At 34.2% G+C, this 14,639-nt stretch overlaps 1 protein-coding gene across 1 annotated transcript in view; it reads right to left on the reverse strand.

Annotated features, from left to right (window-relative positions):
- LOC132152021 (cytoplasmic protein NCK2-like) overlaps nucleotides 1–14,639 on the reverse strand; it is a 67,606-nt gene that overhangs the window by 5,827 nt on the left and 47,140 nt on the right. Inside the window, exon 2 of the mRNA XM_059560645.1 lies at nucleotides 13,864–14,105. Within this exon, the coding sequence (XP_059416628.1) occupies nucleotides 13,864–14,089 (226 nt within the window). The 5' untranslated portion in view covers nucleotides 14,090–14,105. The remainder of the gene's footprint in view (nucleotides 1–13,863; nucleotides 14,106–14,639) is intronic.

Below are 14,639 nucleotides of genomic sequence, written 5' to 3' on the forward strand. Positions count from 1 at the left end.
AATCGTTGTGTGTTTGTTTGTTTTTTGTTTCCCCCAGGAATAAAGTTTGAAGAGCAGCATTTATCCGGGGAATATTTTGTACCATTCTAAATGTAATTGCTCCATTTAATGCACTCTTGCTGAATAAAAGTATACATTTTTTTAAAGTTCAAATATCTCATTGACTCTAAACTTTGAAATGTGTAGTTTATACTGTGTTAAGACAATGTTGCAGACTCAAACCCTTGATAGGTTTAAAAACAGATTCTGTCTTTTATTCTCAAAATGTTATACAGCTTAAATCAAAGCTTAGTGTTCCTGTAGCTCAATTGGTAGAGCATTGGGGTTTGATTCCCCAGGAACACATGATAGGTAAAAATTGATAGCCTGAGTCTACTGTAAGTCGCTTTGGTTAAAAGCGTCTGCTAAATGCATAAATTTAATTTTAATTTAATTTAAATCACCTGGATTCAGTCAGACATGAATGGAAGGTAACTGTATGCTGCATGTAAAACTTGCCTGATACATGTCTTTTATCAAACAATAGGTGAGTAGTCCAATATATTACGTTGCTGCATAAAAGCCAACATGTACATCGCAGAATGTTGTGTTGATGAATTGGCTTACAGTTGCTTATTTTCAATTTGTTTTTTTAAAGCACCAATGCTGTGCAGAGCCGCCTGCTTATCTGGACATTCTGAATACTGCAACCTGTTAATATGGGCAGTGAAATAATGTATGTGATAGAGACCTCAGTGTTGCTTAGAGTATAAATACAATAAAACCAAACAGGAGAGACACTCAGCATAGTGACCCACCTGGAATTCACTAAAACAGAGTAAATAAAAACATTTACACATGCAAAAACAGATCCACACACCTGATTGCACAAACGCTGAATGCATGAGAGTTGTAAATAAGAGAGAAAATTAAATATTCAAGAGACAACACATGAGGCTCATGTCTGAATCTATTATTTTATAATTTATTTTACTCAGTACTCTAAGTGGGCTGGTCCTCACCGATATCTTAGCGTACCTTCATTCTTTTCTTGCGTACCGCCACTTATTATCACGTTGCAGATAATTTGCCAATCAGAGTTAAAGCATCAGTGTCTGGGTTATTAGTAATGACAATATATGAATTGCACTACCAAGGATGGGGCAAGGATCTCCAAGTATGCTCCAACTGCTCTGTACATGTTTGCATGTGACACCTAAAGGGTGCACGATTAAAACATGCAGCTGAGTACATGGTTTGGTTGTGGCAATGGACAAGGGAGAATGGCAAACATTAATAGGAATTTGTTTAGGAAAACCTTTCTGTGAAATGTAAACATCCCCTAAAATAACTTTTCGCTGCTGAAAATTAAACACTAATGTATAATTAATGGGAGCAGGAAATTGATCTCAGGTGCACAAACTAACATTCCGGGGCACTGTACGCACATGCACAAAAGCCTTTTTTTTTCTCTCTAGTTTAAAAGTTCTTAGAAAGCTTACTTAAGTTAACTCTGTTACTCAATTGGCAAATGGCATTGGACTGCTGTTTTTGTATAACCTGTCCATACTGAAATAAATGAACATTGTCCAGTCACTAATACACAGATGATACATGTTATACTGAGGTATAAAAGCAACAGTCGGTTAATTAAGGAAATCGTGCCTCGACTGAACCTTTGTCAAGTCAATTCATGATAAAAATGGACGTTGCCATCTTTGATATTTACTTTTGTCAGTGTCGCTATGGTTACAGGTAACGGTCTTCATACATTCTGTTACTTTTATGATGTCATGGACTTGAACAGCAGTATTGTAGTAACTTCGGATCATATGTTTGATTAGTGTAAACAAGATATCTTTTTATTTATGAAGGTAAATCTATATAAACATACATTACAAACAAAAATTACAGCAAAAATTATCGACTTGTTCAATTCCATAAAACAATTAATTTTTTTCTGAAAGAAAACTTACACATTCTTCTTTGTTTCTTTCCAAGTTCATGTCACGAATGCAATGAATGTTACAGTAAGAGTGGCAAAAAAACAGACATAGAAGGTTGGCGAATTCTGAATTTACAAAAAAAAAATCTGAATGTGTAGTAAATAAATACATTTAAAACCGTATTAAAGTGCAGCATGAATCTTATGTGTGGAAAATGTCACTGTATTTCTGAATATGTTCTTTGCTTCTTTCTTTGCATGGTTCTTTCTATCTGCATGTCATGGTTTGAGCCGTCACAATAGCAAACCTGGCAGTCAATGTCATATTACAATAAAAGGTAAGTCAAATCTCAATTTTATATGAATACATCAAAATATTATTATATTATGAAAATCGTTATATTTCTAAGCATATTCCCGGTTTCTTTCTTTCGATTTCCAACTAAATGCCACGGTTTGAGCCGTCATAATGTCAAACATAAAGAAAGATGTGACCGCAATAAAAGGCAAGTCCATTCTTAAAGTTTTTTCATATGAATAAATTAAAAACTGTAATCTCAATTAATCTCGTTTTTTTTTTTTTATCACTGCATTTTTGAAAATGTTTTTCAGTTTTTCTTTCTTTGCATTACTCTTTCTATCTACATGCCATGGTTTGTGGTGCCACAATGGTAATTATGCTAAGAAAGATAATGTGACGATGAAAAAACTGTATTAACTTGTGTTAAACTGCAACATGGATCTTTTATTGTTATTATTATAGAAAATCTGCATATTTCTGAGCATTCTCTTTTCTGTTTCTTTGTTTGCATTACTCTTTCCAACTACATGCCATGATTTGATCTGCCACAGTGATGTGGTAAAGTAAATCATCTGACAGCTATATAAGGTATGAATATCAAAAAAAAAAAATAATGTATTAACTCGTTTAAAAATCCAAACTCACTGCATTTCTGAACATTTTCTTCTGTTTCTTTGCATAACTCTTTTCAACTACATGCCATGGTTTGAGCCGTCACAATGTCAAACATGGTAATACACCATAATACTGTTCATTTATGTTACATTGCATGGTTTATTATTCAGAAAAATCACTGTATATCTGAATATGTTCTTTGCTGTTTCTTATTTTGCATGATTCTTTCTACATGCCATGTTTGAGCCATCACAATGGCAGACTTGGTGAAAAATGGCAGCAATAAAAGGTAAGTCAAGTCTCATGAATGAAATATCAAGTTTTATCTGAATACATCAAAAAATTTGTATATTCTGGAAAATCTTTATATTTCTGACAATATTCTTCTGTTTCTTTCTTTGCATCTTGACTCTTTCCAAATGCCACACTTTGAGCCGACACAATGGCAAACATGATAAGAAAGACTTAGCAACAAAAGTGAAGTCCAGTCTGAATGTTTTACATACTGAATATTATACATACATACATATATATATATATATATATGAAAGATAATGTGACGATGAAAAAACTGTATTAACTTGTGTTAAACTGCATCATGGATCTTTTATTGTTATTATTATAGAAAATCTGCATATTTCTGAGCATTCTCTTTTCTGTTTCTTTGTTTGCATTACTCTTTCCAACTACATGCCATGATTTGATCTGCCACAGTGATGTGGTAAAGTAAATCATCTGACAGCTATATAAGGTATGAATACCAAAAAAAAAAATAATGTATTAACTCGTTTAAAAATCCAAACTCACTGCATTTCTGAACATTTTCTTCTGTTTCTTTGCATAACTCTTTTCAACTACATGCCATGGTTTGAGCCGTCACAATGTCAAACATGGTAATACACCATAATACTGTTCATTTATGTTACATTGCATGGTTTATTATTCAGAAAAAAAATCACTGTATATCTGAATATGTTCTTTGCTGTTTCTTATTTTGCATGATTCTTTCTACATGCCATGTTTGAGCCATCACAATGGCAGACTTGGTGAAAAATGGCAGCAATAAAAGGTAAGTCAAGTCTCATGAATGAAATATCAAGTTTTATCTGAATACATCAAAAAATTTGTATATTCTGGAAAATCTTTATATTTCTGACAATATTCTTCTGTTTCTTTCTTTGCATCTTGACTCTTTCCAAATGCCACACTTTGAGCCGACACAATGGCAAACATGATAAGAAAGACTTAGCAACAAAAGTGAAGTCCAGTCTGAATGTTTTACATACTGAATATTATACATACATACATACATATATATATATATATATATATATATATATATATATATATAGATACATACATATATACATACATACATACATTTATATATATATATATATAGATACATACATATATACATACATACATTTATATATATATATATATATATATATATATATATATATATATATATATATATATATATATATATAAACTATCAATGATTCTTATATTCTGGAATGTCACTGTATTTCTGAACAGGTTCTTCTCTCTTTTCCTTTCTTTGCTTGACTCTTTCTAATTACATGACTTGGTATGTATCGTCACAATGGCAAAAATGGTAAGAAATGTCATGTGACAACATCAAAAACCTGTATTAACTTACAACATAAATATTTCATTGTGAAAATCAATGTATTTCTGAGCATGTTCTTCAGTTTCTTTATTTTCATGACTCTTTCCATCTACATTAGTGTTGGGCGATATGGTCATTTTTCAAATCATCATATCGTCAGCCCGTGAGATCGACGATACACGATCTTATCGTGCATGGGTGGAGCAAGAGAGAGACTCTTTGTTCTTGTGTTTTAAACCGTGCAGGTGCGTGAGAGAGCCTATGGAATCACCAATTATTAAAAAAATATACTTTAAAACATACTGATAAACTAATGTTAAATATAAAAATACTGTATTTAAAACAGCTACGTTCATATATATAGTCGGACACAACTGTCATATCGTGCGTCCTGTGACAATTTGCCGCATCTGTGTGCGGAAGTTATCAGTCTAAATGTTCTGCATAATCAGTCAACGGTGAAAATCAATATTAGATTTCATTTAAAGTCCAACAGTTTAACACTAATATTGGGCATAAACGAACAAGTTAAATATAAAGTATTTAAAACAGGTAAGTTCATATATTTGGAGTAAAGTTGAATTGAACTGATGCATCAGTCATACAGCACTCCGGACCGCGCTCCTCATGACGAGCTCGACGCACCGCAACTGAAACAAGAATGAGATGCATTCTAACATAACTGTGGCATTAAACTCAGTGAGGGCTCGTTTAAAATAGTGCACATATATAGGCCATTCAGATTACTTGTTAAAGTGCAATGAAACACCTTATATCTGCAGACGATGTACGTCTGTTTGTGGATGGTGACTTAGTAACGGCCAAAACTCTGTATTTTGCATGCATCACATTATAGTGTGGTGTGCATGAAAATAATAACAAGGCTCCAGAGCAAACTTATCCATAGTGGTTCTCACGTAGTCCTTCTACATCATCACCACATAGTGAGTGTTATAAGTGATAAGTCTAATAGAAGGTCTACCTGAGAACCACTATGGATGATAAGTTCGCTCTACCGCCTTGTTAATATTTTGTCTTTACTTTATTTGTAACGCCAAGAAAGAGTTAATCTGTCATGTATGAGAAGAGCGTGTTGTCGTGTAGCAGCCATTAAATGTGTGGGACACCAACTCCTCGTTTTCTATCTCTTTTATTTCATGGATTTAACGAATCAGTGACTACAGGCTCTAATCCTCCTGCGCTCGCACGTGCTGTGTGTGTGTGAAATGCGATGCTGAAATGAAATAGCTGGGCAGTTTTATTTTAATAAGCAGCCTAATAAAAATAATAGTTATTATTATTATAATCTAATACATTAATAGGAAAATGAGCCTAATATCGTCTTGATTATCGACAGAGAAATCTGCTTATGTCGATATCTCTGACTATCGTCGATACACGATACTATCGTCTATCGGCACAACCCTAATCTACATGCCACGGTCTGAGCCATCACAGTGGTGAATATGGTAAGACAGATCACCTGACAGCAATAAAAGTTAAAGGGTTTCTCCACCCCAAAATGAAAATGTTGTCATTAATCACTTACCCCCATGTCATTCCAAACCCGTAAAAACTTAATTCGTCTGCGGAATACAATTGAAGATATTTTGGATGAAAACCGGGAGGCTTGTGACTGTCCCATAGACTGCAAAGTAAATTACACTATCAAGGTCCAGAAAAGTATGAAAAGCATCGTCAGAATAGTCCATCTGCCATCAGTGGTTCAACCGTAATGTTATGAAGCGACGAGAATACGTTTTGTATGCGAATAAAACAAAAATAACGACTTCATCAACAGTTTGTCTCCTATGTGTCTCTCCACATCACCGTAGCACACTTTTGGAGAATATGAGCTGAACGCAGGCAGCTTACACTTTTCTGTGTCAGCCGCGACACAAGGATGCGCTGTACAAAACGTATTATCGTTACTTCATAGTGATAGAGTAAGTGATTAATGACTAAATTTTCATTTTGGGGTGGAGTATCCCTTTAAGTAAAACCTAAATATAAATAAATTAAACAAACCAAAAAAATAAAATAAAATGCATATATTATTATTTATTTTTTTTAATGATAATCACCATTTCCAATCATGTTATTCTGTTTCTTTGTTCGCATGACAGTGCCATCTATATGCCAGGGTTTGAGCCATCACAATAGTGAATATGTTTCAGAAAGATCACATGACCGCAACAAACAGTGCTCGAAGTGGGCCATTACACAGTAGCGACACTTCTATATTTCAATCTTTATATTAATCTATATAGAGTTTTAGAGTGTGCCCTTCATCTGTTTATATATAGACAATATATAAATCAAACTACCCAAGAGAGGGAACTATGTGAATTATCTCTCTTCCCGACAATGCATGTGAGAACAAGCAGAGTCAGGCTAAGCTTTCCTATTGCCAGACCATCTCTGCAAATGCCAATGAGAACCTCCATAATTCCACCATCACGGATGTGCACATGTGCACACACACACACACACACACACACACACACACACACACACACACGTTTACTTAGCTATCTAAAAGGAGACATTACATAGACTTCTATTGTATTTATATACATATACACTTTTAACCTAACCCACCCTTACCCCTCACAGAAATGTCCTACTTTATTTTTATACCAGTTTTACAACTGAAGACATCCCAAAATAGTTTTTGGCGTTTTGTCAGGTTTTGCTCACTTTTGGGTACAAATTTGTCCACAAAATATAGTTAAGTAGGTACACACACTTGCACATGCACACACACACACACATGCATGCACACAAAATAGTGTTGTTCTTTATTAGCATACTGTGACATGAGAAAGTACTGAACTGAGAAAGAAGAAAAAAAAAGGTAAGTGGGAATCCTTTAAAGGTAGCAGCTCTGAGGCTTAAAAGTCAGAATTTTCCATGGAAATAGTTTCTCAGGACAGCAGGATGCAACTCTAACAGCTGGATTTAGGGGTTGCACTAAAACCAGTGTGTAACATATGTGATTTATGCAAAACTAAACTCTCAAATATATAATCAGTCAAGCCTTAAGTTAAAAATGAGGAAAGATGTTTCATTTACACTAAGTGTCATGCATCATCTTAACACTCCTGGTAACAAACATTAATCTATCTTTTGTTTAGGGTTAGTCGGGGAAACCGATTTATTCTACTGATCAAGCCTTTCATTCATAGGCCTGTCTGTGATTTCACTGGCTACACATTCAAACTTGAAATTACAGCATGTCTTGTTTTCTCAACCCACATTATCTGGTGGGATTTTCCGAACAGGTGAACTACTCACAATTCTGTGAATTGTCTAGATTTTTTGACAAATCTCAGTGCCAAGTGTTAAGGTAGTGTGTCATGCATAAGGTTAAAGGGTGTGTTTAGGGGAAAAGAGGCAAGCCACCACAAACCTCTCTTGCAACAGATGAGAACATGGGTGGGAAAATTATCCTTCACCTCAGGTTGTTTTCACAACACTTTTAATTGTGATGTTATGACAAAGTGCACCCTATTTGATCAAGAATGTGCATAAAATCATTGGAGCTTTTTCAAACATACTAAAGATTTTGACTTCAATGCCACACATTGTTATACAGTATATAACTTTTCACTCAAACATCCAAGTGTTTCAAGATAGAAAGTGGGTTTCAAGTGGGGAAACCTGGTTCTTTAAAAATAAAAAAAGAGCTGTTGAAAAGTAAATAAATAAAAAGAAAAAAGAGAAATATGTTTTTAGTCTCATCTTTGTTTTGTCTTTTTTTACAAAACGGTTTAATTCAATTTGAGTCCTTCTTGGAAGTTTGCTGAAGCCCAGTTAAGAGCCACAGATCTAACCAAACATTTAAATATGACATCAAGATGTCACTCCAGGTTTGTCATAAATGACTGCAACACATCTTGACATATCATATTTTAATATACATAAATACGACTTACAAATAATGATTCTATTCTAAGGCTATCATACACCGTTAGAATACATTACATATTGTAGTGATTTTTTTTTCTTTTTTTGCTTCACAGAAGAAAACAAGTCATACAGATTTGGAACAACATGGTGGTAAATAGCGATGACAATTTTCATCTGTTCAATTTCCCATCTCTAAAGAGCTCACTGAGTTTTCTCATTCGGAGAAAATACAATCTTTATACACGGATAAGAAAAAAACAACAACACCTGGAAAAGACAGGAAAAGTGCAAAAAACAGGGAACGAAAGACAGATGAAGGCTTCCAGAGAAAGAGTAACCTTGTCACAATGGATGAGCAGAGGGGAGGTAACCTTGACAACAATAAATCAGGTGCAGGGATGAAGGCAGGAGCTGTATGCATTAGCGGCAATGACTGAATGACCTTAGACACGAGCAGAGATGAGATTATGAGGCCAGCAGGTGAAAAACACCAATACACCAGCACATCTGTGTGCGTGCGCGTGTATATGAGATGAGCAATATAGAAACACACACACACACACCTCATTTATGTAGTCCATAAACACACCTGAGTCTCACCTCACAGACAGCAAATGAGCACATTTATCAAAGCACACTGAAAGAACAAAGAGCCTGTGAGAGAGCTGTCCTCGCTCTGTCCACAGAGAATCAATAGGCCAATAGACTAGGGAAGAGGATGAGCTTTTAAAACATGACAGCAGAGGTCAAACATTGAGGCAGCCTGTATGGTCATGACACAGCTTTTGACTAATCAAAACTTTTAATATATTTAATCATTTTATTTTTGTGGACAGTTAATTTGAAAGAGACTATGACAAAGTGCTCAAAAAAAAAAAACTGTAAACTGTCCAGTTTATTGTTCATCTGGTTCTGAACAGTTTATTCACAAATCAAAGTTTATCTCAGTATCTCACACACCTCTGTTCCCCTCAAATTGTGTGAGTTCTAGTGCTAGGCCTGGTTCTCTGCTAATGGTTAAGTGGAACCTTTTTTTTTTTTTCTGGCCTGGATCCTTGATTTCCAGAACAGTTTGAAAACTGACATTAACCAGACATCATGCCTTTGCACAGTGGACTTCAGTGATCTGGCCACAATGATTCTAAAGTTAAAAAGGGTACTGGTTGTAAAAATCACCATTGAATAATAACTAACTTAAATTTAATCTGTTTCTCACACAAAGCCATTTTATCCATTCAGACTATCTACAGATCATAGTGCCTGCTTTTATGAGCTTTTGCGAGCTTAAAAGGATAGTTTACCAAAAAATTAAAATGCTGTCATCATTTGCTTACTCTCATGTTGTTATAAACCTGTATGGCTTTCTTTCTTCTGCTGAACAAACACACACACACAAAAAAAAAAAAAAGCAATATAATAATTATCGGGCATTGCATTTGAGCATGAAATTGATCACTTATATGCAGCACTTTCAGCATGTAGTAAATGTTAATGTTAATTAAGCAGATGTAGGCTAGCTATTACAACTTTCATCTGAAAAGAAATTGCCAATGCAGATTTGAACTTGACTGAAAGTGTAACTCGGATTGCGCCTTAAAAAAACGAAGGTACAATAAATTCACATTCTTAGACTACGTTAATGTCACTATTGTTATTTATTATTAGAATGTATTCTAATATTTCAGCAATATTTTGTATTCAATTTGCACTTTCTGATCAACCAATGTTATGTTAACCGATGTTATTTAACAGCATGTAAATCACTGATGATTATTGCTAAATAACTGAATAAAATTTAAAATATATTTAAGATAAAAACTATGACAAACAGCCTCGACAAATAACATATAGGCTAATTCTTCTTTCATTATTGTAATTAGGCTACAAATATATCCAATGCAATTTTATTTTATAAAGACTATTTAATTATTTGTCTATAATTTAAAAATTAACACAAAGATACTTTTTCGCTATTTTATTCAACTGCTTTTTTTTTTTTTTTACAAAACATTGTCTTCCAGTATAACTTTAGCAGCATATTTTAATCCAACGGTGCATCTGAAATAACCAAAATTAAAAACTTAGTTTTTAAAAGATAAAGAACAAAGTTCAACAAAGTTCATCCAAACAACTGCTACAAGGTGTAAAACAGAGACCCCATAGCCATATTTTAACTATGGCTGCTAAAACTCAAAACTAAAATAATAATATTAATTAAAAAAAAATTATATTATATTTACCATGATCGGTGAAACTTAAAACGTTCAAACAGAAATTCAAAAATATTTGTTTTCAAAAAGATGAGTCGATCTAGAGTGCGGCGTCTGTTCACAATTAGGCCAGTGGTGGAAAAAATTCGCTCCGCTGGAACAGATGTTACAGGAACAGCAAGGTACCACTGTGCGAATATGCTTAGCTTTGTAAACTGATTCTCATTTACCTTCCACCACAGTCAAGGAAAACTTTAAATCCTTCTCTGTTAATGGGAAGCAAATCTTTCACCACCATTTCAGCGATTAGCTGTGTCATCTTCTCGGTTCTGCCTGCATTGCATTTTGGTCTTACGGCAAATGATGCAATGCTCGTCTGAGTTGCCGCTCTGTTATCGCTAGACATTTTATGTACAAATGTTAGATGATAGCGCATTGTACTTGTTGTATATTTGTGTGACAGCTTGGCGCTGCACAGCTTGCGCTGAACTGTATTTTCATCGGTCTTCTCAAAGTGAAGCCAGACCTCACTATGTGACTTTGGGGCCATGATTCTCACTCTTCTCACGTCTTTCGATGTATCCTGTGGCCAGCTAACCAATCAGAGCTCAGGGCGCTGCCCAAAGTCCTGCCATAACCAAACAGAATTTAAATTTTTTTTTTTTTATCATCGTTTACATGATCGATCATCGCTGCCGCAGTCGAGTACTCGAGTACTCACCTCTACCGTTCTACAGTTTGCTTCATGTGAATCTCTGCTTTTTTAAGGAAAGTGAGGGAGGGGAGAAAAGGATGTTCTAGAGAGGTTAAGGTCAAAGGGGCAGTTAGCTGGGGCCCCTTTACCCTGACAGGGAAGGGGTTGTACAGTGTCAGCAGGATAGCAAAATGGAGTGGAGGATCCTAATTGCTCTGTCTGTCTCTGAAAGTGATGATATTGCACTGAACAAAACATCTCTCTCTTTGTGTAGATATCATGATAGCTGCCACCTCTATGAATGTAGGAAGCCATATATGCTATCAGTCAAATGTTTGGAATAATTACGATTTTGTTTTGTATGTTTTTGAAAGAAGTCTTTAATGTTCACTAAGGCTGCATTTATTTGATCAAAATACAGCAAAACAGTAAATTTGTGAAATTACAATTAACTATTCATTATTTATTTTTAGCTATTAACTATTATTACAATTTAAAAGAAGTTACTTTTTAATATATTTTACAATATAATTTATCCTTGTGTATTCAGCACAGATGCATTAAACTGATCGTGTTACATGTCATATTTACCATGTTAAAACAGATGTCTATTTTAAATAAATGCTGTTCTTTTGAAATTTCTCAAATAATCCTTTTTTTTAGTATAACTGCTAAAAATGTAGCCTTGTAATAATAAATTATAATTTATATTACAATAAAGTTATTTTGTAATAATAATATTTTTCAATATTAATACTGCATTTTAGATCAAATAAATATAATACATAAACAAAATTTTTTTTTTCCTCTGACCAGTTAAACTTATGACCAGTAGTGTACATGAGCTTTAAAACAAATTAAATCAGTAATCTTTTTTCAATTTAATTTCCCCATGAAATGTGCATGTTGTTGATAGGAAGATTAAACAGCACATCGAGGAAAAGATGCAACTGCCATTTGCACGGCTCATTTCCTACCATCTGCATATCAACTGCCTTTAGCTTGTTCAACCCAGGTGGTTAAACTATAACCATAAGTGTAACACAGAAGAATCTCCACCACAATAACAACAATAATCAACCATGCTACTATAAAAACAAAACCACAGTGAAGTTTCGGGGGGCTGCAACTCACGACTATGCAAACAGCATAACAGCTCTGTAGCAAACCACCATTAAACAGTCAAAAAAAAAGTCAATGTTGTATGTTCGGCACTGGAAATTTGGGACACATTAGTCTCCACTTCACAGCCAGGAGAGTTGAGGCTGACTACAATGAACATGCACACTCAATATGCCCCAAGACACAGCTGATCGATTAGTTCACCCCTCTCCCCTGTGTGATTAAAGGCTGGGAAACTAATTAGGTTTTACAATGAAAACCTTTACATTAGTGCTTCCCGCTTACACACCCTTCATGCTGAATATTTCTGAAGACTTTGAATTTCTCACATGAAAATAGGGATTAAGTCAAACATATCAGAGGAATGGAACTATCCTGAACTCTCATAATTGGGAAAAAAAAATCTCATACAAATAAAATGTATATTTAAAAATGAAATGCAGTCTGGAAAAATTTTTTTTTTTTCTAAGAAGAAAAACATCCTTAGGGATCCTTCTCCATATCAGTATTTTAAAAAGTCATGTGGTGGAACCAATACAGAGAAACAAACAAAACAGGAAATGATATCGTCATGCAAAACCCTGCAGACTCACATGACTGTGCGTCAAGGTCAATAAATCTTTTCAAATATTAACCTTTTCATGTCAAGGGAAGTTTAGCTGATATTCCTGATGATGATATTCATTTATTAAATCTGTAAAACAAAAAAAAAAGTATTTTATCTTGGAAAATACACTACCGTTTAAATGTTTGTGGTCAGTAAGGTTATTTTTCTGTTTTTGGAAGAAGTGCTAACCAAGGCTGCATTTATTTGATCAAAAAAAGACAGTAAAAAAAACACAATAATGTGAAATATTTAAGTTTTCTATAAATCAATCTAATATGGTCCTCAAGATAATATTTCTTAGTTTAATCAATATTGATGGTTTCAATATTGTGTTGCTTATATATATATATATATATATATTTTTTTTTTTTTTTTTTTTTTTTTAATGACACTTTTAATGATTCTATGACTAATAGAAAATTCCAAGGAACATGGTTTATTTTTTGAAATAGAAATATTTTGTAACATTATAAATGTGTGTACTGTCACTATTGATCAATTGTGATGTATCCTTTATGGAACAACAACAAAAAACATATTAATTTCTTACTTTTATATAGTGCATATTTTGGAATATAATGATGTGTACATTCAAATTTATTTAAACTGAAAAGAAAATGTTTTTCATTTAAAATGTTTAGTTTTAAACCCATAAGAAACTGACATGAATCCAGAGAATCTTACACGATAAAGAATATCTCTAAGCATGTGCTTTAAACTGGACATTTTTATTTGTCATTATCTCAGGATTTCAGGATATTACAAAATCTTACACAGCCATCATCCTGACATTACTGGATAACCCCTTTATTAAAGGAAATCAAAATATATAAGTCTCTTACCAAGTGTATCTTTGAGATTTTTCACCAGAGAGCCTTTCTTTAGACTGTTCTTGCGTTCGACGTAATTAGAAGGAACGTAGCCTGTTCTGTTGGATGCATTTCGTACATGCCACCACGTTTTGGAGTCATCCAGGAGCCACAAGCGCTCATTTTTCCTAATGTCAAGTTCCTGGTCTTGCTGTGCCGTATAGTCCCACTTGGCAATAACAACTGCCTCCTCTGACATCTTTCATGGACTCTCTCTGTAATATAAATAAAAGAAGAAATTAGAATCCTCGGCTACCATCTATCATAGAATCCTCATCTACAAAAAAGTAAAAACTTTAATATAGGCTCAAGGATATTCTGGACTCCTGAACACCCATGTAGATAGTCTTTCTCTTGTGAAAACTAGCATGCAGCTCTGGTCTGGACAGTCTATCTCTAGATGCTGAGCAGCAACCGCAGGAGTGACGGGACGGATCAAGAACCCAGCTAACCTGGAGGTAAAGCCGGTTTCTGAACGAACAGCTCTAAATGTGCGAGTCTCTCCTTTCTCTCTCTCTCTCACACACACGACAGAAGGGCTACATTTACACACTACCCACAAACAAACAGCTTTTAAAGCCTCTCCTTTTTATGTTCCCATCTAAAAAAACACAGTAAATTATTCAGCAGATGCACTGAAGGAGAGAGAAAGAGAGACAGATATTGAAGGAAAAGAAGAAAGTGAACAAAAATATGTTCATTATATTCCACAAAATGACTACAAGTAAAAAAAAAGAGATAACAAGAGA

This window comes from Carassius carassius, chromosome 10 (assembly GCF_963082965.1).
Source record: "Carassius carassius chromosome 10, fCarCar2.1, whole genome shotgun sequence".
NCBI classification, from domain to species: domain Eukaryota; kingdom Metazoa; phylum Chordata; class Actinopteri; order Cypriniformes; family Cyprinidae; genus Carassius; species Carassius carassius.